Source organism: Eupeodes corollae, chromosome 1, assembly GCF_945859685.1.
Source record: "Eupeodes corollae chromosome 1, idEupCoro1.1, whole genome shotgun sequence".
NCBI classification, from domain to species: domain Eukaryota; kingdom Metazoa; phylum Arthropoda; class Insecta; order Diptera; family Syrphidae; genus Eupeodes; species Eupeodes corollae.
The window spans coordinates 285377187-285401491 of NC_079147.1; the positions used below are offsets into that span (position 1 = coordinate 285377187).

Sequence of the window (24305 nt, forward strand, 5' to 3'; positions counted from 1 at the left end):
ATTTGATTTTTAAAAAGACTCCAAATTATCTATCTAATAGACTTAATTATTGTTTCACAAGTTATTTTGTTTGAACTCATGCAGGTAATTTTTTATTCACGCTGTCAGAAAGTGTAATAATCTTCCCAAACATATGGTTCCAAGTTCCAAGATATTTGTTTTGAATATCTGAATTGGAAGACACTTTTAATGAAGTAATTTTTATTCCTTTTCGCGACAATTTTAATTTATAAATAAATGAATATCAAATAAATAAATATTGACTTAAGCCAAAAACAAACAGTTGATTAAACAATATTGATTTATTTTTGAAATATAATAACATCAAAATATTATCTTGGCTCGTTTTGCTTGTATGAAACTACGGGTAGGAGTTTTTCTCAAAACGATATTTTGCAAATGCTCGAAGATTTTCCCTTGTCTACAACCAACCTTAGACAAATTCAAAAATATAACGTCCATTTCTAACAACGCAGCATGCTATTTCATAAGAAAACCAAAACCCAACGATAAATTCATCCTTCATGCACAATTTATTTAAACGAAACTGAACGAACCTTGCTTTTTTGACATTTCTATTAAATTTGTTTAGAGACGTGAAAAAAAAATTTCTTCACTACTTATAAGAAGTTAGTTCAGTTTTTCCAAACATTAAAATTTTAAAATGGAAATTCTCGAAAAACTAAAAGATCAAGGCTGGTAAATATTTTCGCAAGCAATTAACCAAACATTCCACAAGACAATTATAATAATTTCAATATGAATTCCCTCCAAGGTACTTGACAGAAGAAGGATTAAAGAAATTGCCGGACAACAACGATGTGAAGAAAATTATTTCCGCCGCCCTCGATGTAAGAATACGATGGAGAAAAAGAAAACTAATTAAGAATTTAAAAGAAACAAAAATTCATCGAAATTGTTTTTATTAATATTTTCACTTTGTTTTCAATGTTTTTTTAGTTTGATTTTCGTGAAATTGCCGGAGGAGCTCTGCCACCAGAACTGTCGAAAAAAGACGAATCGTTTCCAGGGAACATTGTCCTTCAGGTGCAGCGGATTCGCAATATATCCGCGCCAAAGGCCAACGAAGACTCCAAGGCCGCACCTAGGTTTCTGCAAATTGAATTATCCGATGGCGTGACTCTTATGCAAGCTCTCGAACTTGAACATGTCTCTGTGCTGAGCATGAACACAGCGCCCGGGACCAAGATTCATTTCAAATGCAAACAGATTCCCCTTATGCAGGGAATGATTGTTCTAAGGCCACTGGATATTCAGGTTCTGGGTGGGAAGGTTACGGCGCTGGTGGAGAAATGGGAGATGGCAAGGTCACTGCAGAAGTATGCCAAATCTGGGCGACCCCAGACCGGTGGATCTGGTCCGCCACCATGGATTGCACTTGGCCAAAAGGTGCAGCAGACAGTCAGCACCGATAAGAACTTTAAGAGTCTGGCACAAGCCGAGAAGGAGAAGGAAAGTGGCAAGGAGAATGACGAGTTCAATGCTATGAGGAGTGAAGCTATTGCCGAGGCGGCCAAAATAGCTGGAAAGAAGGTAATTTTGTACAAAATGTTGCCAAAGGGCCCCCAACTATAACCTTTTTGTAGATCTTCGGAGGTGGAAACCATCAAATCCTTGACCACAATGTTAAGAAAATTCTCGAGAAAGGCTACACCGAGGAGGAAGCTAAGCAGGCGCTACGTTCCACTGGAAACAGTCTGGAGAGAGCCTTGTATAATCTCAAACGACGTGTAGATGATTTCAAGAATCGTGAAGACTTCCGTGAGAAATTCAAGACCTTGCCGATGGGCAGCAACAAGCGGGGAGCAAAGGAAATGGGTAAACGAGGTGGCAAGGAACTAGAAGTTCCAGGCACAGCAAAACCAGCAGCAAATGTTTCTCTATTTGATTTTCTCACCGATAAACTGCCAACTGTAAGTTCTTATTTCTTTGTTTCCTGTTTTAATGAAGTTAATGTTGTTTTATTTGATTTTTGTCAAGAACACGGATCAAACATCATCGTTAGGCCAAACCTCATCAAACACAACAACAACAAACACCGCAGCACCTTCATTTGCCTCCCACAGTAACTCATCGCACCAGAATTACTCACGTCCAATGACCAAAGCTGGCAGTGAACCATCTTCCACCAAACCGTATTACAATGCCTCGTCGAATGCGAATCAATCCCATAGCAGCTATCAGGATCGTAAGTTCCAGCAAAATCAGGCGATTCATCAGAACCACGATAGTAGTTCGTCGGTTAAGTCTCAAGAGCAGAACCACAACAGCTCGAACCGGCCGAAGTTTGAAAATAATCTCTCGTCGAGCTTTGCCACACGAAACAGTTCACATCCGAATGAGGAACGCTACAATAGGTATTCAAGTTCGAATCGAGGACGAGGTGGTGGCAATAGTGGTAGAGACGGAGGAAGAGACAGTGGAAGAGATGGAGGAAGAGACGGTGGGAGAGATGGAGGCAGTGGCAGTGGAACAGGTGGTGGTGTTAGTGGAAATCCCTTCCATGGAAGACCTAATCAGCCATTCGAAGAGACTACTTCTTCGGAGAGACATCGTAGTGATCAGAAGAACTCTTCTGGCTACAGTAGTGGCGGCAGAGGAGGTGGACGGGGATCCCATAATAACAACTATTCAAGCGGCGGCGGTCGTGGAGGGTCATCGAGCGGAGGATACGATAACCGGAGATACAATGATTATCACAATCAGAAGGATCAACGTCACGAGCGACAGGAACAGTCTCAGCATCAAGCGCAACGAAATGGCTATGAGCAAAATAAAACGGCGTCTAATGGAAAGGAAACGGTAAGTTTATTTTTCGCCACTTATCCACTCTAAGCTTGAGTCTTAAATGTTTAACTTATTTCAGTCAACATCTCGCTACCAACAGCAGAAGGAAGGTTCCACAAACTATCAGCAAAGCAGTGGAAATAATCGCAACTATGACAACAATCGGCAGTCTGGGTATAACTCTTCTTCTTCAAACAACAACAATAACACCAACACAAGCCATAATACAAACCACAACACTAATAGCAGCTCGAATAACTCCAACAACAACAATAATGACCACACAGCCCGCGTGAATAAGTTCGTTGAGAGCACATCCAAGATGAAGATTGAGAAGACACGATCAGGACCCTCGACACGGAATCATCAACAACAGCAATCGCAACAACAACCACAACAGCAGAACTTTGCTGCCCAACAGCAGCCACAGCAACAACAACAACAGCCACAGTCAAATAAACAACAAGCGCCACCTATGAATTCAACAACAACCCAAAAGCTACAGCAAACTTTCGGTCCACTACCAAATGGTTTCAACTACGATCCCAGTAAGATAATAGGTTTCCAGGCGAAAGAGACGAATGAATTTGCGTTGACCCTGTTGAAGAGTCAGGGAGTGGTCCCCGGGGCAGGGCCATCGTCGTCACATACCGGAGCCAGTCAAGTGCCATCGCCAGTGGCGCAGCCGCAATATATTACAGGGCCACCTCCCTCAACTATGCATATGGCCCCTCAGCCATTTACCGCTGCCACTTATGTGGTCCCCCAAGCCGTCGCACCCCCAACGCATTCCCCATCCGCATTTGGAATGATTCCCGGTGATAATTGGAACTGGAAGATCGGTGATCGTTGTTTGGCCAAGTATTGGGATGATGGAAGGGTAAATTGTTTTGATTCTCTTGAAACTTAAGTTAAACCTTTGATACCATTTTTAGTACTATGAAGCTGAGATTACAGGAATTTCTGATAAGACGTGTGTCGTTCTATTCCTTGGCTATGGGAATCATGAGGAAGTCCTTAAGACCGATTGTCTCCCCATCACCGATGCTCAAAATCGAACAATAAACTTTTCCAACAACATGCAACATGCCCCACCAGTTTCTGTTGCCGCCCAACAGCAACAACAACAGCAGCAGCAACAGTCGTCGATGTTGAGTCGTGGTGTTCCAAACCGTTATCGTGGCGAGAGACAAGTTTATGTTCCACCTCCAAAGAGAGACAACTAATTCTGCTCCCACCCAACTCCCTTGGTTCCTTTTTAAAATCCTGTCAATTTTTTTTGAAAATTAAGTATCTTGCTAATCTCATCCCCGCCCTCTGCCCTTCAACCCTCGATCCCCCCGCAAAGCAACAATTGAAAGAAGAAAATTTCAATATTCAAACAAGTAAAAGAACATACAGCAATGTGTTATATTTTAGATTGTATGTTTAAAACAACAAAGGAATAATATAAAAAAAATAAAATATAAACCTGCATGGAACATTTATTATTATTATTACCTATTATTTATGATATGTGTGAAACAAATACGTGTTCTTCAAAAACAAAACAAAAAAATGAAATGAAATAAAATTAAAATAATAAAACATTGATTCAAATATATTATAAAATTAAACAATAGGTATAAAATATATTTATTATAACAATGTATACATTGGCAAACATAATAAATTCTTTTTGTTGTTTGTTTTTATTATACAAAAAATATAGGAATCGTAATTTTAGTGTTTTGGACTTCATCTAAGACTAAGGCAGTTAAGTTTTTCACAAATGTGCTTTCGTATTTCAATTTTATTTATTTTCGAAGAGATACACATCCTCAAATATGAAACTGAGAATATTAGACTCCGTTCAATTTGAATATGCAGGGGCCTGGGGCCTGATTATGAGGTTCGCGGCGAATCATTTTGCTAGCGAGTTTGCCATTTTTCAATTATTGCTTTCGCTTTCGCCTTCCTCGTTTTGAATTCGACCAATTAACGAATTCGAAGGCGAGTTTGAAATATCATGTTTGTTGGCAAGTTGAATCCGATAGCTTTTTTTGGCGGATTCACAGGAGAGTGTTTATTATTATTCAGTGTTCGATTTCGTGGATTATTTCTTTATTTTAAATTAAAAATTATTGCGATAGTCGTTTTACTAAAACGCCAATTGTCGTTTTTGTAGTCGTGTCGTTTTTAAATCGGTATTGCATAGCTTAAACGCCAGACTCCTCGTCGCTATTAAGTTCCAAATGCGATCCACTTAAACAGCTGAAATTTTGACACAGACATTTTAATTAATTTAATTTTGTTTTTGTTATTTTGTGAAATTTTTGTTTACAAATACAAATTCTTAAAAGAATGTATAGTGTGGCCAGCTATTTTCATGGAGCAGCAGTGAGGATGACGAGCAGCAAGAGGAAAAACGAAGAAAGAAAGATTTAGTTTTGCAGAGACGATGGATTCGATCCACAGCTAACCCAATGGATTTGCCTAATTCAAAGTACTCGTAGTTGTGCTCACAAAATTTTGAATTTGAATTTGAATTTTGAATTGCATTTCATAAATTTTATTGTACGGAACGATCTTAAAAATACTCTACTTCAATAAAATTTAAATAATTTATTAATAGTAATAACGAAATTGAATTTAATTGTTGTTTGTTTCCATAAGATTCATTTTTTTTTCCTCTATATCCAGTTGTCTCTTCCGAATTTCCATATCCATAATTTTTAAACTATTTTCCTGAAGGCGTTGTTTTTCACCCCGCTCCATTTGAAGTTTCAACATCTCTAACTGCTTCTCTTTTAAATTGAAAAGTTTCCTTTGAAATCTGGCACTCTCTTTCAAATGGTCATTCATATTTTTCATAGAATTCTTTATTTCTTTAAATGAACTAACATTTTCTGTAAGTTTGATTTCTATGTTGTTCAAAGAATTTCTTATATCTGTGAACAATTCCTCTTGAACCACAGTTTGTTTTTCCAAAAGCTTTTGGAAAACATTTTCTTTTGGTGCTTTTGGTGTTTTTTGTCTCACATCTCTTAAGTCCTCTTCAATGTTTACATGTGGTGATGGAGGTGCAGAAAGTTGAGCAGCTTTGGGCGTTTCATTTAGAATTTCAGCCAGCTCCCCCGAAATTGGATCGTCGGCGTCGTTTAAAGTTGAAGCGATGATTCCTTTGGTTGGTGTGGACGAACAGACAACCAGTTTATGAGGCGCAAAATCATATGAACCACCTGCCACATATCCGGTTGGATTAACAATATCATGCAACGACAAAAGCCTTGCAATCGCTTCCTCAACGTCATTCAAACATTTTTGTTTGAAACCTCCTCCACCTGTGGCTTCGATTTCTTTTTTGTTGAATATCAGCTTTTGTTTGACCTTGAATTTGGCGTCAAACCAAACCTAAAAAAGCATTTTAATTCTTTAATCAAAAGTTTAACAATTTCTTACTTTCTGCCATTCCTTTCCATTTCGTGTGGGTGGTCCAATGCAATTTAGCTCCTTTGCCAAATCCTCCCACCCCAACTTTGTCTCTTGATTTGCGATTGCACCTCTTTTAAAATTTTTTGCTCAACAAGGCGTTTCATTTGTTTTTGACTCGTAACTTTTACCCTAAAAAAACTTTGTATAACAATTATAAAAAACAAAAGAAGAAAACCTACATTTTGAGATTAATTTAAGCTCCGTGTCGTTTGCAATTTTGTCAACTTCGAAATTTGGCGTTTTAAGAGACGTTGTTGTTTTCAAAACGACTTACATAATACGAAAAATAACTGTATTAAGACAAATGTCACTAAATGAATGCATTCCACATAAACAAAAACGCCAATTGACGTTAAACGCCATACGTAATTTCAAATTCTTTTGTCGTTTTTTGATATGTCGTTTAACGACTACCGCAATAAGGGTGATAATTTATCCACAATAAAATATAAAATTTTAAAATTCATTCAAGGAACGATAAAAACAAGCAAACAAATCGACATCAATTTTTGGCTCTCGTCGAGTTTATGAAAAAAAATAAGGGCATTGGGAGCACTTGTCGGTCCTGAATATCGGGCTAAAACGTTTGACAATATTGATTTTCAGTTCATTTGTTACCGAGAATCTTGCTGCTATCCCCATGTCTAAATTGTTCTTCCATAAAAGCTCTCTCTTTACTCATTGACCACACAACAGAGTCATGAGAACTTCTCCCGTAACTGGGATTAACGCAAGTTATCCTTATTTTGTGGTCACAGGCCTGTAAAATAATTTAAATAATTTAAAAATGACCTTATTTTACACGAATATACTCACCACCATTACATTTAAGCTATGATATCCTTTTCTGTTGTAAAAATGGTGTTCATTTGTTGCAGGACGTATAATGCTTACACATAATATAATATAATGCACATCATTACCCCAGGAAAACCACTATTTTAATAGAATGCTGTTTTTGCTTCTAGCTTTTCCTGTTCATTCATTTTAAAATTTATCATTTTTGGGCACAACTTTCTCTCAAGAATTTCAAGAGTTTCAGACAAAACGTTTGAGACTGTTGGTTGTGCCATTCCAAGCAGTACGTCTTGTCCAACTCCTTTTTGGTACGATCCCTCAGCAAGAAATCTCATAGTAGCGGAAAGCTTTAAAATTAAAGGAATGCCGTTGCTGTTCTGATCCTTGAATTCCTCACTGATCTCTTGCAAAATGAAGACAAAAGCTTCTTTCGAAAGTCGAAATAGTTTGATAAATCTATTAAGACAAAGTGTTTAAATTAATTGATTAATTTGATTTCAACTAAAAGGAAGCAATACTTACTCAGTTGAAGAGAGATCCAGAGGAGAAGATTTGCTCCTTAGAAGTCTCCTGGACACCCGTAATCTTGAGGATTCCTGGGATTCCTCAAATTCCTCACTTTCAGAATAAATATATTTACACCATAATTGATTCCATTTTTTAATTTTAATATTGTTAACTGTTAAATAAATCACCGCAAATTTCACAAATTCAATCAAAACAAAACAAAATTTGTGGAATGCTGTCAAACCAAAAGAGTCAAATCACTGGAATATAGAGAGAAAAAGTCAAACCAAAGTATCAAATCACTGGAATATAGGAAGAACTACTTTCGCTTCGCCGCGAGTTCGTTAATAAGGAAATACGAAGCGAGTCGAATTTGAAAGGTCGAATTGAAAATTCAATTTCGACCTTCTTCGCTTTGAGTTAATTTCAAAAGCGAACATGGAAGAAAGCGATCCTTCCAATTTTCCAGCTTAAATGTCAAATATTTCCAATCCATTTCCATGATATTTTCCATTTATTTGTCAGCTGTTTCCAAAAATATGACATTTCCTTCCACTAAAACTAATTGTTTTTCATTGAAAAAAGTATCTTAATGTTTGAAGTTATATTTTAATATTATTGTTGGTTTAAGTCCAGTTTCTTTTTTTTTATTTCCAACTCTCTTAGTTTTAGTTTTGTGTTTTCCTTGCTTTCGTTTTCCATAAATTCAGTTTTTCTTTTTAAAATCTTTAGTTTTCGTTCCTTCAGTCTTCGAATTTTTTTCATCTCTTCCGTTTGCAATTTAAGTTTTTTATTTTTTCTTTCCAATAACTTATTTTGCTCTTCTAGGAGATGTAACGATTTTTCCTGGTACATCTTTTGTTGGTTCACTTGGAGCTCCAACAATTTTTTTGATGTTGCCGCGGAAGTTTTAGTATGGCGAGTTAGCTTCTTTTGTGCATGCTCTTCCATTTCTTTGTCGAATTCTCCTTCTTCCGGTTGTTCATTTATTTCTCCTAACAGTAAAATTTCAGATTCCTCAAATAGTTAACAAGTTTTTGGTAAAGGATTTTGACGTATTTGTACGATTTTTTCTTTTAAAGGTTCTCTGGTTGGAAAAGCATCTGCTGTTCCAAATTTCCTTTCTTTGAGACCACACACCTGGGTGTTTAAGTCCAGCAAAGCAATAATGTCTTCTTCTAAGACCCAGAACACATGCTGTTTGTTCGGTCCACCTCCTGTCCCAAGCATGGATTTTTTGTTTTCTCGCAATTTATCCTTTATGTGATACTTAAAATATTTCCATACCTTCAATGCAAATAGAATTTGTATTCATTATGAACACGAAACTGAGAGAAAGCTTCGACCTACCTTCTTCCAACCATCCGAAGTTTTTACTGGAGGTCCAAGACTATTAAAGACAACAGTGATTTTATCCCAAAGCTCCCTGCTATTCCGCTTTTCTCTTTTAGGAATTCTACGAGGGTTGCAAATTGCTTCGTGGATGTATGTTTGTTACTGTTTAATGAAAAAAAAATTATTTCATTAAATATTCAACAAAAATAGGTAGTTGATATCTTTAATTTAATATATTTAAAAAAAAACACAAATAAAACTTATTTTTGTTTACATTTTATTGAAATCCGCCACTATCACGCCTGTCGCTTTCAAAACCCACTAGAAGAATGACATTTTGTTGGAAAAAACTTTCGCTTTTGAGAGTATAAAAACACAAATCCGCCATTAAAAGCGATCCGCCGCGTTTTCTGGAATCGGCCCTCTGATTATAAGGTTCGTGGCGGGTCGTTTTCAATTCGACCTTTCAAAGCGACTGGGATCGCTCTTGCTTAAGTGTGCTTAAGTTAACGAAACTGAGAAAAATTGAACGGAACGGAGCTAGACTCCATTATGTTCACTCGTATTGAGATTATTTGTATTCGCACGTTTACTTATGCTAGCTTATGCCTATTATAGTTGGGCCTTAAGGTTTGGGTATTGGAGAGGATGAGGCAATTGCGATTTATATAGAGAAGCCATTTCTTTACTTTCCTTGATGAATGTTTAGGACCGGTGTTTTGCACAAGTAAAAAGTCGCCTTTTAGGCCAATTTTTAAAGCGCTGGCTTTCAAATTTTCTTTTAAAATTTGTAAATATTTGATACTATCCATTGTTGTGTCTAAATTTCCCACACCATTGGAAGCCATAGCTCCTCAGACCATAACATTTCCGCCTCCATTTTTCAACGTTGATTGCAAATTCTTCACATCTAATGATGCTGTGTTTGGTTTCCTTCACACAAATTTGCGAACGTCCGACCCAAGGACATTAAACTTGCTCTCGTCAAGGAATAACACATTCTTCCAAAAATCATCATCTGGTTTTGAAACGTATGCATTCGCATAGTTCAAGCGTTTTGAAACGTTTGGTTTTGAAATATAGTTTTTTTTCGTACCGTGCGACCATAACATCCCTTTGAATGCAGAAAGTTCCGAACAGTTTGAGGGTTAAGCGATATTCCATCATTTGCTTGAATGTCAGCAGCTATTTGAGGAGCACTTAACTTGGGATCAGCCCTTACCATTCTTTCAATTTTTCTAGTAATTCCTCTTCCTGGGACCACTTCAAAGCTTAGATTTTTCAAATAATTTTTTAATACATATTGAACTGTAGATCGTGGTCTACCAATAGTTGACGATATCTCAGCAAAACTTTTTCCGTCGCTTCTTAGATAAAAATCAATTTTCTTACTTCAAGAGGTACTTTTTTATGTGGAGCCTCCATTTTCAAAATAAACTTCGCAAAATTAAAAAGAAAAAAAAACTATTGAAAAGATCAATACACAACGGCATACTGAGTCTAGATCTCTCAATATCATTACAGTACACAATTTACATTTCAAAAGAACCGCTATTTCCATTTTGTGTGAGAATGAGAAGAGAGCAGTGTACGAACATTTGTTTGATGTACGAGCAATTTTTTGACATTTTTAGCAAAATTTTTCTAACGGTAAAAAAAAAACATGAGGCAAAGCTCGATCATTTTGTTGCAGTTTTATTGCATTTCCTATTGTACATTATAATTTTATCAAATAGAGTCAATAAGCTCAGATGTGTGGTAGGAAGTTCTGTACGTTCAATTTTTTGATGTCGATAGAATAACTAACTGTTTATTAAGATTTTAAGAATAAACATGTAGATTGTAAGCCAAATTAAAACAAAAATCTAGCTCTTTCTACATCACCAAGAGGTAAGATAGTAAGCGACGTATTTTTAAGAGTTCTGAAGGATGCCTAATCTCTTTTTAACGTAAAAACGATTTGTCTGAATCGTATATAGGTCTTTTTATTTTGCTTAAATGTGTAACCAAAAACTAGTTTCCTTAAAAATAACTGACAATAGATGATTACTACCTTGAGTTTAAAAAGCAACCTTATTCCTCCGCAAAGCTTTTACTTCAACAAAATTTTGTCGCCTCTATACTTTTTGTGAAAAAAATAACGTTGATCGTAGTTAAACAATGAGTTTCAAGAACTCCGATATCAAAGACACAATTTTAGACAACTGCTTGCTTTGAAAGTGCAGTCCTAATTTAATTCGTCAAAAAAGTTATGACAATCGACATTCTGACTTTAATATTTACTAACTTAATTTAAATTTAATGTAATTTTCAAAAGTATAGGGCTGGAATTCGATATCTTTCAAACTAAGTTGCTAAACCATTTTTTTTTGTTAGTCAAAGGTCTGACATTTACAAAATGGATCGCATAAAAATTGCTAAAACATATTACAGTAACACATAGCGCTTTAAGAGGAGATTATTCTTACTTACTTACTTAGGTCCTCAGAACTGTTAAGTCCGTTGGGAACCCTTTAGGTGGCATAGGGCCTCTACTACGCCTACGCGCCATCGTGTACGGTACTCTTACCTAGTGATGGTCGGGTTCCGAGGCTGATTTATTTTTGTGTTGCCGAAATTATTTTCAGCCCTACAACTTCTGTTTCTCTCTCCACACTTGTTGTCATTTGATTAAGATCCATGATCCTATGAGAGCGTAAGCAGACATCGTCCGCGTAATCCAAGTGCTTTAAATAGGATGTCAAAGTCCATTGGATCCCTCCGCTACCTGACAGAGCTGAGCGCACCACATCGCTTATCACCAAAAAAAACAATATTGGCGACAGAATACAGCCCTGTCTGACTCCGCTTCGGATTTCAAAATCATCTGACAACCTAGATCCATCATATGCTGCTTTAATAATAGCAATTAGTTTGTCTGGGATTCCTCTCCTCCGCAAAGCTAACCAGATATACTCCCTGTTAACGCTATCAAAGGTCTTCTCGAAGTCGATGAGCAGCAGGTTTAGGGTGATCGATATTCAACGTACTGTTCAATAATGATTCGCAGGGTGTTGAGGTGATCAATACAGGAGGATCCAGCGCGGAATCCTGCTTGTTCGGCATCGAGTGTGGCCTCAAGGTGTTCTCTGATGCGTTCCCGTATGATTTTTACTATACTATTTTGGCAACGGCAGATAGAACGCAAATTTTTCTCCAGTTTTCGCACTTTGTAAGATCTTCTTTTTTTGGGAACTTGACGATAATTCCCTTCTTCCATTCATGTAGGAAGCTTTCTATCAAGTTCTACCGATTTGTGGTTGTTGTGTGCTTTAATTGTGGCAACGATCTCGTCTTTACTGGGAGGTGCAGTGCGGATTCGGGATTAGTTTCTTCAAGCGCTTCAGAAGGCATCGGCTGCACGCTGATTGCAAACACTCGGTTTAATAACGAAAAAGTGTTCTTTCCACTTTCTGACTTGCTCATCAACCGAACTTATCACAGTACCGTCTATACTTGTTTCATCAGGTGTTGCTTTGAGCTGTATATACCGGTCAGCTCTTTGGTTATTCTGTAAACGGTCCTGCTGTCGCATTTGGGCTGTACGCAATCTTAGGGTAGCTATCATTAAGTGGTGGTCACGGTCAAGTCCCACATCTGTGCCTTTTCTGTTTCGTACATCCAAGAGACTTAGTCCGTTGTTGTTACTGCCAACCTTAGCATTGAGATCTCCCATAACCAAAATAATATCGCCGAGGGGGAATGTTATTGTAGGCGGATCCTAGTTGGCTATAAAAGCATTATTTTTCTTCATCAGATGCGAGCTCGGGGCGTAACACTGTAAGATGGTGACCGGTCGTACTCTACTCTGAAACCTAGCTTTGATAAGCCTTTCCCTAATGACGACTTGGTTTCACATGCCACACAACTCGATCAAATATGGCTTTATTGCAAGAGACATTTCCTGGCCGCGTAATTTCTCGTCGTGGCGATATCAACTGGCCACCAAGGTCATGCGACTTGACACAGCTGGAATTTTTGTATGTAGTGTTTCACACATAATGTTCAACAACGTTCAAAATTTATAATAAAAAGGAAGTATCATGACAAAAATATTTCATATGCGTTTTATTTTACTTTTGAAACCGCAAAATGGATAACCCTATATCTTATTTTTTGTCTAGTAATAAAGACTTTCATTTTAAATATACATACATATATCGTCATTTGGGCATCTGTTCTATCATTTTTACATTCAACAATAGTAGAATAGTTCACACCCTTAAAAGGATTGAAATTTAAAATAATCCCTACAAAAATTTAGCTACACATGACACTTCAACAATGAAAACAAAAGAAATTTGGCAAAGACAACTTTACTCTGGCCGCGAAGATCTTCAAGCTTACAAAAACAAAACTTTTGTGAAGTCTACCATACTCTTTTTCAATTTCAATTATAATCACCTGATCTAATTCTTAATTGCTTTCATTAATCTCATTTTTTATATTCATTTTAAGATTCAAAAACTCTGTCCTTCGGATTTGTTTGATAAGTTCATTAAATTCTGACCTTAAAAACATTTTTAAGTGGGAAATAAATTTAAAACTGTATATAGTCATTTAATTATAGTCTACCACTTTTGTCACTATCCACGAGTGGGTACTTGCATCAAAGAAATTAAAGCATCTCGGAACAGGTACTCTTGAAATTGATCATCATTCTTCTCTGTCGAACAATAAAATTTGTGATGTTACCAAAAATCCAGCCATATTATAATTATTTTGTTCCACCTCTGATCCATGCACTTATATTCTTCCAAAGCTTTTATCCGTTATTTAGTAATAACCTAATGAAATATTCATTTTCAAAAACCCTCTAAAAAAACTTTTAAATGATTTCTTATTTCCATGATACAAATAAGACATCAAGATCATTTTTTATTTTTCTTTATTTCAAATCCAAATTTTCAAAAATATCTTCCTTCTTATATTTGAAGTTTGTCCCGTAGCAGGATGACGATTTTTAGATTCAGATACAAATATGTACCTATTTTAACCAACTTCGCCCTATAGAATCCAACATTTTTCGTTCTCCTCCTGACTATTTATATGGCCTTCACAAGGTCAAATTTTAAAAAAGAAATATAATTTCTTAGATTTGGTATAATTAACTTGATTGAATGTTTGAACAATAAAGTAAACTCTAAAACACTTAGTTCAGACGCTAGTCATTCCGGAACTGTCATATTAATGACAAATAGAAATATTTAAAATAAGAAACATTTGTGTTTTCAGAACTTTAATAGTTTTTTTCTTTTTAAATTCAATAAAACCAAATAGAAGATATAATATGATTGAATTATATTTGTATTTAAATTCCGAAAGATTCATTTCATTTTGAATTCATGTGTACTTATCGAGCAGCTGATTGTGAAACGTCAAAACCAGTTTGCACTAACTTTGTAGCCGAAATTTTTACACTACGTGCGTCGGAGGGAAAATTTCAACTACTTTTGTAGTTATGTAGATTTAGCCAATCAGAATCCCTTGACTACGTAGCCACTAGCTATGTATGTGAATGTGACCATTTCTAATATGACATGTTTAAATATGATACTTCTGTCATTAGCAGCTGTAATTTTTTCTCAAAAGTTTGTTCTGATTTTTCGTGAAGTAAAAAAATATCAATTTTGAAATCAAAAATATTAAATTTATCGCGGAAGTAGCTTGCACAGCATATCATGGAGCCAGACGGATTCTTTGCCCTGAACTTCAACGAAATGAAGGATAAAGATCCGGAGCACTTCTTCAAAATATGATTTTGTCAACTTTTCACCATTTTAAAATAAAAAAAAGGAAAAATTAAGGCTTCACCCCACAAATTTCTCCATCTATAGCGCGGGCCCTAGCTAGATGTCGCCAGTTGCACACTCTAAGTTGGGTGAGGTCACTTTTCATTTGTGCTTGCAACCTTCTTCCGATCTGTCCCTTGGGTGTGGATCCAGCTATCTCATTCGTTAGACTTTTATCCTTCTGGCTAAGTCTACGTCGCTATACAGTTCGTCTTTTCATCTCTTCCTATGCATACAGGATTGTAGATCACTTGAAAAACTTTTCATTTGCAGTCAACTTCATTCTTTGAACGTACATTTTGACAAAGGCAACTAGTTAGTTTTTCAAGTGTCATGAATATAAAATTCAGAACTTTATTTCGCAAACCTCTATTTTAAGTTCATAGTACAAAAAGTACCAAAATCATTATTGTCTACAAACCACTCCTCAGGCAAGTTACAAGTTCATCACGATTTGTATTTTGTATTGTAAAGAAATATTAGTTATTCGGTTCGCAAATTTACAAGGAAATGAATTTTTTCAGAAAATAAACAAATAATAAAGTTCAGCTTTGTGTTCAATGAAAAAACATGAAACACTGTCATTTTGACAAAAGTAGACTTGACTTGAAAGTTAGGGAGTTTTTTCTTGACTAACTTTCCAGTCAACTTTCCATTAAAGTTGCCTTAATTGGAAGGTAATTTTTTGGCAACTGGCCAATCAGATACTAGAAATTTCCCAAACTTTCAAGTCACTTACATATATCGCCTAAACCAGCCCAATATTAACCTCTTTCCGCAGTTTTACCTTAAGCAACAAATTCAATTAAAAAAATAAGGACTTATTATTGAAATTCAAAATGTTTTGATTTGCATCTAACATCTTTGACAATTTGTTAAATTTATCAGAACTGATGTACTTTGGTATTTGATTTCTTTGTCCTCTAGAACTTGTTGTCAGTCAGAATTTGTCAGCATTTTTTGTCAATAAACGTTTATTGCGATCATACAAAATTCTATGATGGAAAAAAAACATTCCTGATCGAAATTAAAATCCATTAAGAAAATTGCTTCCGACAGAACTACTTTGTCATCGCAATTGTATAACAACGAATCAGTTGGAAAATTCGACTTATTTTTTGGCTTATGGATTCCCATCGGGTAACATCGGGTAACTAGAAAAATAAATACTTGCGGTCTTAAACTCTTTTTGTTGAAATAGTTTACAATTCTACATTAAAATATCCCTTAAAAAACATTTTTCCGAATTCACTTAAATGATAACTATAGTTGGTCCACCTTTTTTGATGAGTTCTTCATCAAGTTCCAGCAGTTAAATACTCAACTTCTAAAGTAGTTAATATAAACATCAAAAATATACAATGCCTGTTTACGTCAAAAAGTTTATATAAAGTCATTTTAAGCTACCCGTGTAAGAGCTGCCCATAAATATACACGATCGTGCCAAAGATCCATTAGGCTCTGAGCTATGATTTCGGTCACATGTCGATATTTTATAGCCGAGGACAACATGTGGAATAGGTATGCCCAAACAGAAACAAGATGTTCTAAATAATAGGGCTGGACTGATTTCTGACGATTTGAAGTACAATTCAAACTAGGCCCTTGGCAGATTTAGATTTTGTTGTACGCTTTTCCCCTCCATCGCTGCCAGATAAACCTGAAATGCAGTTTGCTTAAGTAGACGAACGCACTTCATTGTGAATTAAAAGTCTTTTAATAATGCTGAAGCAAACTGCATGGAGGTTGGGTTGTTGTTAAGGCCTCCTCTAGATCTTATACTTAAAAAGATTAACTCTAAGTGATCTTGCGACAGTTTGTAAGTAAGTATATAATCTAAGTTTTTTAACTCCTCTACTTGAGTCACATACAGGTTTCTTATATTTTTCATAGCAATGATGAAACCATTGAAACCTGTTTTATTTTTAATAAATATAATTTTTTCCTGTCCGATTCTAAGATGTAATTAATAGGTTTTTCGAAAAATTCAAATGTGACAATTCTGTTTTGTTCGGATATGCCTCTCTTAAAAGAAAACCCAAATTTGCTTTTTGAGTTGAAGCAGTCAAAAATATTATTTATAGTTTTGATAAACTGGATGGTCGCTTCATAACCTTCAAATCCTGCAAAGTTTGTTTCAAGCAGAAAAGTAAGGGCGTTTGCAGCGCTCTCACTCAGCGGTTCTGCTGCAAGTTTGACATTCATTATTTTTGAGTGCCGGTTTAAATATTTCTTGTCCAGTTTCTTGGTAATGGACAAGCTTTTCAATGTATTTCCACCTTACTGCTAGACGACTTTAATCCGTAAATTTTTTTGTACCCCACTTAATACGTAACAATTTAAGGCAGTGACAAGCGTCGAGAAATATCGAAATACTTGTACCATTACCAGGATTTGCGAATTTCGGCTCAAAATGTTTTAAACTGGCACCCAAAGATCGTAGCATGCCCATATTGCCTGGATGACCATCGAAAGTAAGACCAACAATTTCAACATTTGTCTGACTTACAAAATCTACAACCTGTCTAGAAAAACTGGCCTTTTCAGACGCGCTTAAGCCATTGCATAAAAAGCATGCAACAGGAAGTTTCCATGCCCCGTTCATTCCAACAAGTAGGTAAACAAGTGCCTCTTTTGCATGAGGAAGTTCTTCAGTTGACGAAAAATCTGTTCCATAATCTATGGTGCCAACATATTTTTTTTTGGAGTCATCCCATTGGATATGATTTTTTATGGCCATTTCGTCCATCATCAGACATGCGACCAATTTTCTGTTCTTTTTTTCTTTAGCAATAGATTTAAGAATGACGACATCTATAGATTTTCGAAGGGCCAACTTCGGTCTGACTATACCAGGATCTCAAGGTACTCTCTGCTGGTAAATTGTCTTTAGAGAGTGACCTTACGTACTTATACGCCCGTGGGCTATAAAAATGTAAAGTCAATGCGAAAGACCTCAGTTCTACCGGGTATTTTCCAGCTATCTTCTTGCCTTGCAATATCTTCATTAAATTGGTATCGTATGTCTAAAAATCAACAAAAAAAATGTTTTTTTTTGTTATTTTTAATATATATTTATTTGAAACGTTTTCATATTTTTTATATTTATTGAAATATTATTGAACTTAAAACATAGACCTGCGAAGAAAACTCCTTCTTCGTTTTCATTTTGTAATAGAAACTTAGGCATTTTAAGTTTTTATTCATTTTAACTTATTACTACATAATACTAGAAAAAAGGATTAAAACTAGTGTATGATCTATAACTTACATATATTAAATTTACTGGCCCCATCGAGGAGCTCTAAGAAATTCATGGATTACTTAAAACCTATGCTTTTCGGCCTATAAATTATGTATTTTTATAATTTTAATAGCTTATTTGTTTTTATTGGAAAATTAAAAAACTAACGAAATTATCATTTTTTTTTCTTACGTGCTACTTAAAATTAACTAAAACAACCTAGTGTACCTTTGTGTATTCAGCGTTAATTCTTATAAAAGAACTCACTTTAAAGTAAAGTGTAGCTTTAACAGTAAAACAAAGACACATATCTGTTCAATTGATGGGAAATGCATCCTAGAATTGAACACTTTTTCATTTTTATTTCTTATTTATCACTTTTATTTTGATTGTATTTTTACACTCTACTCAACTTCCCAAATCACAACACAAAATACATAAACATGTGAGAAAAACAGAATCTCCAATGTCAAGTGTCATAAATGTTACACAATTTTTCCGCATAGTCCTCTTTGCCCTAGTGTTTTGTACGTTAAAAGTGGAACCATCGTGAAGTTGGCTACTAGCAGTCCATGTATAGTATGTCAATGGTTGTAGTACTATGACCCATAACTTTATGAAGGATCTGGGCATGTCCTATGGAACTGTTTATCCAGACTTTAGTTTGACTAAGTCTCAGGGCACTTTTGGCTGCAGATTTTTGAACAAGGAGGTCTAGGGGAATTAGATTGAGCATAACGTCCAATCTCGCAGTTGGAGTGGATCTCATTGCTCACGTAATGGTAGTGCACACAAGTCTTTAAATTTTTTTCAAAGTTTTTTGGTTCGTGCTCTTTTCAAAAGCTTTCCACCATACCAAATTACCATAGGTTAGTATTGGTCTAATTATTGCCGAATACATCCATCTGATAATTTTAGGGTTTGGTCCCCAGGTTTTCCCGATTTTTCTATTGCAGGAGTAAAAGGCAATCGATGGCTTTTTGAATCTATTTTTGGTGGTCAGGCCCCAGTTTAGTTTTTATTTAAGATCACACCGAGATACTTTGCGTGATCAGTGATTTTGAAAGGATAGCCTTCAATTGAAGGTATTTTGCGCGTGTTAGTTAATAGAACTAGTTCTGTTTAAGCTGGATTGACTTTCAGCCCACAGTTCCTAGTCCATTTGCTTACCAACGAGAGGGCGTATTCGGTTTGTTCAGTGATAGTGGGTAGGGATTTGCCAGTCGATAGTAATGCAAGATCATCAGCGTAGGCTATTTATCCTTACTCCACTTGATTTCAATTTAGAGAGTATGCCGTTGATGACAAGAACCCAAAGTAGCGGTGAGAGAACTCCACCCTGAGGAGTGCCCCTGGATGTGGTTACTCTCACCCTTTCTTCCGCTAGCTCAGAGTTAATTTGTCTCTTTCTGAGCATACACATTATCCACTGTGTTATTGCCTTTTCGACTTTGTGGTCGTCTAAGGCTTGCTTTACTGTTTCGTTCTTAACGTTATTGAAAGTTCCCTCAATATCCAAGAACGTTACAAGGGTGTATTCCTTGTCATTAAGTGATTTTTCTATGACGCTGACAACACTGTGCAATGCTGTTTCAACGCTTTTTCCTTTAATGTAGGCATGTTGAAATTCCGATATACAGTCCGGTTTCAGGGTGTTCCGGATGTGTATATCAATTAGCCTTTCAAAAGTTTTCAAAATAAACGATGTCGGACTAATGGGTTTATAATCTTTGGCCTCCGTATGGCTAGGTTTACCAGCCTTAGGGATGAAAACTACCTTTACCCCACGCCACCATAAGGGAACATACCCCCATGTAAGGCTATTATTAAAAATGCTAGCTAGGTGTGGGATGATAAGGTTTATGCTCTTCTGAAGCATCATAGGAAAGATTCCGTCTAGACCAGGGGATTTGTAAGGGGAAAAGGAGTGAATAGCGCATTTTATCCTTTCTTCGGTTATAATATCCGATGGTACAAGGATTTCCGTATGAGACTCTGTTTCTGGACTGCGGATATCAGCTACGCAGCCAGGAAAATGAGTAATCACAAGGAGCTCAAGCGTTTCGCCACCGGATTCAGTCCAGCTGCCTGTAGGTTTTTTGAGAGATCCTAGAGTGACTGAATCCTTGGTCAGAATTTTCCTGAGTCTTGCTGATACATTTGTACTTTCTATTTCGTCACAGAGGGCCATCCATAGGCTACGTTTTGGTAGTTGTGTTTCGACCTTAAAAATACGTTGACTGGTCTTATAATGTTCCAATCAGCTTCTTTCCTAGTTCTTTTGGCGACGTTGAAAAGTCTTCTAGTTTCTTTTCTTAAGTTGCCTATTTCATTGGTCCACCAGGGTGGTTTTTTCCTACCTTTTCCCATATGATTGATGGGGCAACTTTTTTCTAAAGCATGATTCAGAACAACTCTGAGCTTTTCTGACGCCCTATCTATGTCGGAGGGTTCTTGAATTAGAAGTGTGTCCGTATTTTAAATCCCCTGTCCTACTTCCCTACAGAATACATTCCAGTTTGTTTTCCTGAAATTCCTAAAGGGTTTTGGAGTTGCTGCTTTATTTTGTATCAAGAAGCCTATCAGTTTATGGTCTGAGAATGATTCCTCTTTAAGAACATTCCATTGATCTATTAGAGTTTTGCTTGTGTTATTGGTTAGGGTAGCGTCAAGCACTTCTTTTCTATTTTTTGTTACAAATGTGGGTTCGTTACCCCCGTTTGCTACTAAAAGATTATGGTCTAGTATAAATTCAAAAAGAGACTCACCTCTATTGTTGATGTCGGTACTGCCCCATTGGGTGTGATGTGAGTTTGTATCACAGCTTAGTACCACGTCCCATCACTCAGAGGCAGCTTTCTCTACAAGCTGATCCGTCATGCAGCATATAGCACGATGTCAGGATCAGTGGTGGGAGCCCCTTCCTTTCTAGTTTCACAGCACACTGCACTGAACCAAAAAGGTACGTAAATATAATTAAAAAGTTCGTTGAGACAATGAACATAGTGATGGAATTTGTCCAATAAACACATTAATTGTGTCAGTGAATTATCGTTTATTATTCTCCATTTCCGGCTTAAAATTTTACAAACAATTTAAAATTTTCGTTTATAACCACAATAAACTGAGTTTATTGATTTTAATAAATCCATTAATAAAAATAAATAACCGTTTATATTTCCATTTATAACATTAATAAACCCGTTTATAGCCTTAATGAACACAGTTTATTAATTTTAATAAATGCGTTTATAAATAGAAACAACCGTTTATTATTTCCGTTTATAATAATAATAAACCTGTTTATAACCCCAATTAACAGAATTTATTAATTTTAATAAATGCGTTCATATATATAAACAACCGTTTATTATTTCAGTTTATAATATTAATAAACTCGTTTATTGCCTTTATGAACAAAGTTTATTGATTTTAATAAAAGCGTACATTAATATAAATAATTTATTTATTAAACCTGTTTATAATATTAACAAATAAGTTTATAACCGCAATAAACAAAATTTATTGATTTCAATAAGTTTGTTTATTGCGTTTATTAAACCTATTTGTTAAATTCACAAACAGGATTATTAAAATAAATCCTTTTTTCAGGAGGATTTACATGACTGCAAAAGCTTATTAATTTTGCCATACTTTTACCATTTATCGTCAAAAGCGTATTTTTTGACAAAACATAGTAAAGTAATGGCAAAAATGATGAAACTTTTTCAGTCGTGTAAGTCCAGCAAATATTGATCTAAAACGTATAAAAGAAAACATTCATGTTAATATTTTTAAAAAAAAGTTTCCAACTTCCAGTTACAAACCTGTTTACAGCGCCAATGAGTCCCTTCATCCTGGACCTCACTATCGAAATCTATGCTGAAAATTATAAAAATTCTGAAAATAAAGAATTTCGAACTAATAAAAAAGATCTAGTTAATTTAATTTTACAATTTTTATTTTTTGCAGTTAAGTTCATTTATTATCAAGTTAATCAAGCACCGACCCAAACAAACGAATTCTGGGAGTCCTTGATGGTAAATCTCGTGAACGTTTTTTTTCCCTCGTTGTCTTTCCTCACAACTTTTTGGAAAGGCACAAAATACCCATGTAGGGCCCAGAGTAAAGCTGCATCTTGACAATCTGAGAAATATAAACAATTTTATTTAAAACATTTTTCATATCATCGATTAATAAAGAAATGAGTTTCTATATTATAATTTAACAAAATTGTTTTGCGAATATTTGTTAAAGCAACATTAGTCTTGACATACATTTTTTGAAATACTATGTTTCGATAAAACCCAGAAATGAGGAACAAGCGATTGGGTAATGAAGATTAAAAAGATAAACAAATTTAACAAATATCTATTGCTCTCAAAAAAGCAGTAGGTATTGTTATATCAATAATTCAATACAAATTAAACTACGTATGTACATTAATACTGTATCCGGTATCTAATAAAATTTATTTATTTTATATCTTGCTCAGATAACAATTTACTTTTATACCGTTGTTATCAATGGCGGATCCAGGGGTGGGTGGTCGTAGGGGTCATGACCCACCTGGGAGATAATTTGTTTGCTTTTTCGTAGGAATTCCCTTTAATTCAAAACTAATCGTATTGCAATGGATTATATTTTGAATGATTTATTTTTTGTACATGAAAATAACATTTGTATTTTACTTCCTTAAACTTGGTTGCTAAAAGTACTACTTTTGACTAAAGATTGGTCCAAGAACATAATATGAATCGAATATAGCCCTATTACAAAAACACAGCACAAACTCTTTAACTTTTGACCAATGGACGATCCAGAAGGGGGGGGGGGGGGGCTCATAAAGCTTATACAGTTAAGTTGTATACAGTTAAGTTATATAAGTGCTCAGATCATGCACCATTTTTAGGTGGTCTATAAACATCTTTACAGAGGCAATGTTTTCCTTACAAACAAAGCAAATCATTATCGCTAAACTAGTCTATTTTTATCTGCTAGCTCTTATTTTAACATAAAATATTTTAGTGATAGTACTTAATTATATAAATTTAATATGCAATATGAATATTGTAGATGTGTAAATACTAGGTAATTAAGTTTAACGAATTATAAACTTTTCAATGTAATTATAGACACTTCGGATGTAAAGTAAGAAAAGAAATGACGAAAAAATTCAAGTAAATTGAAATACTTTTTCGAACAATTTTTTAAATATTATTGTTCAAAATGATTTAAACACCTTTGCTGTTTTTTTTTAACTACTGAATAAGTTTTAAATTGTCTATTGTCTTCCATCATTAAACATGACAGAAATCAAAAATTTTAGTTGCTAAAAAAATACGAATAACTTACATTTTAAGTTAATTTTCTTCTTCAATGTTTTCCCAGTAATGTTTGTATGGATGTATAAACCATCAACAGTCGCCAGTTTCTAATAAATACAATCTGTAAATTTGTGAAAGATTTTTTAGTCAGCTTTATCATTAAAATTTTTAACAACTTATGTTAATTTTTGTTTAGGTTTTTATTTTTTGTAAGAAAATTGTCTATTCGATTTTTATTAAAATGTTATAGAATGTTGAAAACAATATTTACTATAAGATAAAATTAGTTCAAAAGCAGATATTTACGTCGAAAAAAATGTTCACCAACTTTTGCTAATTTTTGTTTAAGTTTTTATTTAAAAAAAATGTCAATTAGATTTTTATAAAAATTTTACCAGATGTTGAAAACGTTATTCTTTGTTGCAAAAAATTGTTTTGGTGATGAAATATTTTTTATTCGTAAGATTTTCTAGGTGACAAAATTTTTATTTCACTTTTTTTGGTTTATAAAAAAACAGTTGTTTAGTTTTTTTCCCAAAAATATATGTATGTACTTGTTTGGTATAACTTTAAAATATATAATACACAATTTATTTCAAGTCTCTAGCGTTATTAGTTCGTGAGATATGTAGGAGTTACCAAAATGTTCTCCTTTTTTAAACTGCTATGGTAAAAAATCACTCACGCAATTTTCTTGAGAACCCTTTCTGCATCATTCTGCATTATTATCTGTATTTTTAAAATTAATTTGAAGTCGATATCTCTTCTGTTTCTTGAGCTATGGACGACGAAAAAAAACGTCGCGAACGTACAAACGTGTGAAATTTGATGGATATAAATAGATAAATTACTGTGGTACTTAGTTGAAAAAATATTTAAGAAATGAGATGGGAATTAAAAGAAAATTTGTGTAGTTAAACTGACGTACGCCGCTCGCCGCCGCCGAGTCGCTCATGGCGGTATGCATTCAACAGATGGAGA

At 35.0% G+C, this 24305-nt stretch overlaps 1 protein-coding gene and 1 long non-coding RNA gene across 2 annotated transcripts in view; one reads left to right on the forward strand and one right to left on the reverse strand.

The window, feature by feature from the left end:
• The first annotated feature begins 562 nt into the window (after positions 1-562).
• On the forward strand, positions 563-4401 carry LOC129940441 (tudor domain-containing protein 3). Its single transcript, XM_056048786.1, has 7 exons — positions 563-699; positions 776-851; positions 961-1554; positions 1608-1934; positions 2002-2823; positions 2888-3688; positions 3744-4401. Exons 1-7 carry the CDS (start codon positions 665-667, stop codon positions 4032-4034), a joined length of 2946 nt encoding a protein of 981 aa, XP_055904761.1. The 5' UTR covers positions 563-664; the 3' UTR covers positions 4035-4401.
• Positions 4402-21824: 17423 nt separating this feature from the next.
• LOC129942195 (uncharacterized) overlaps positions 21825-24305 on the reverse strand; it is a 2802-nt gene continuing 321 nt past the window's right edge. Inside the window, exons 2-4 of the long non-coding RNA XR_008780985.1 lie at positions 23353-23445; positions 22007-22143; positions 21825-21897 (exon numbers count right to left, since the gene is read on the reverse strand). This is a non-coding gene — a long non-coding RNA (uncharacterized LOC129942195). The remainder of the gene's footprint in view (positions 21898-22006; positions 22144-23352; positions 23446-24305) is intronic.

Bases quoted from the DNA above. Each gene is read 5' to 3' on its own strand.
- LOC129940441 (XM_056048786.1), top strand. From the start codon at position 665: ATGGAAATTCTCGAAAAACTAAAAGATCAAGGCTG. The intron at 1,555-1,607 runs GTAATTTTGTAC...ACCTTTTTGTAG, and splicing joins CCAAAATAGCTGGAAAGAAG to ATCTTCGGAGGTGGAAACCA. The intron at 3,689-3,743 runs GTAAATTGTTTT...TACCATTTTTAG, and splicing joins AGTATTGGGATGATGGAAGG to TACTATGAAGCTGAGATTAC.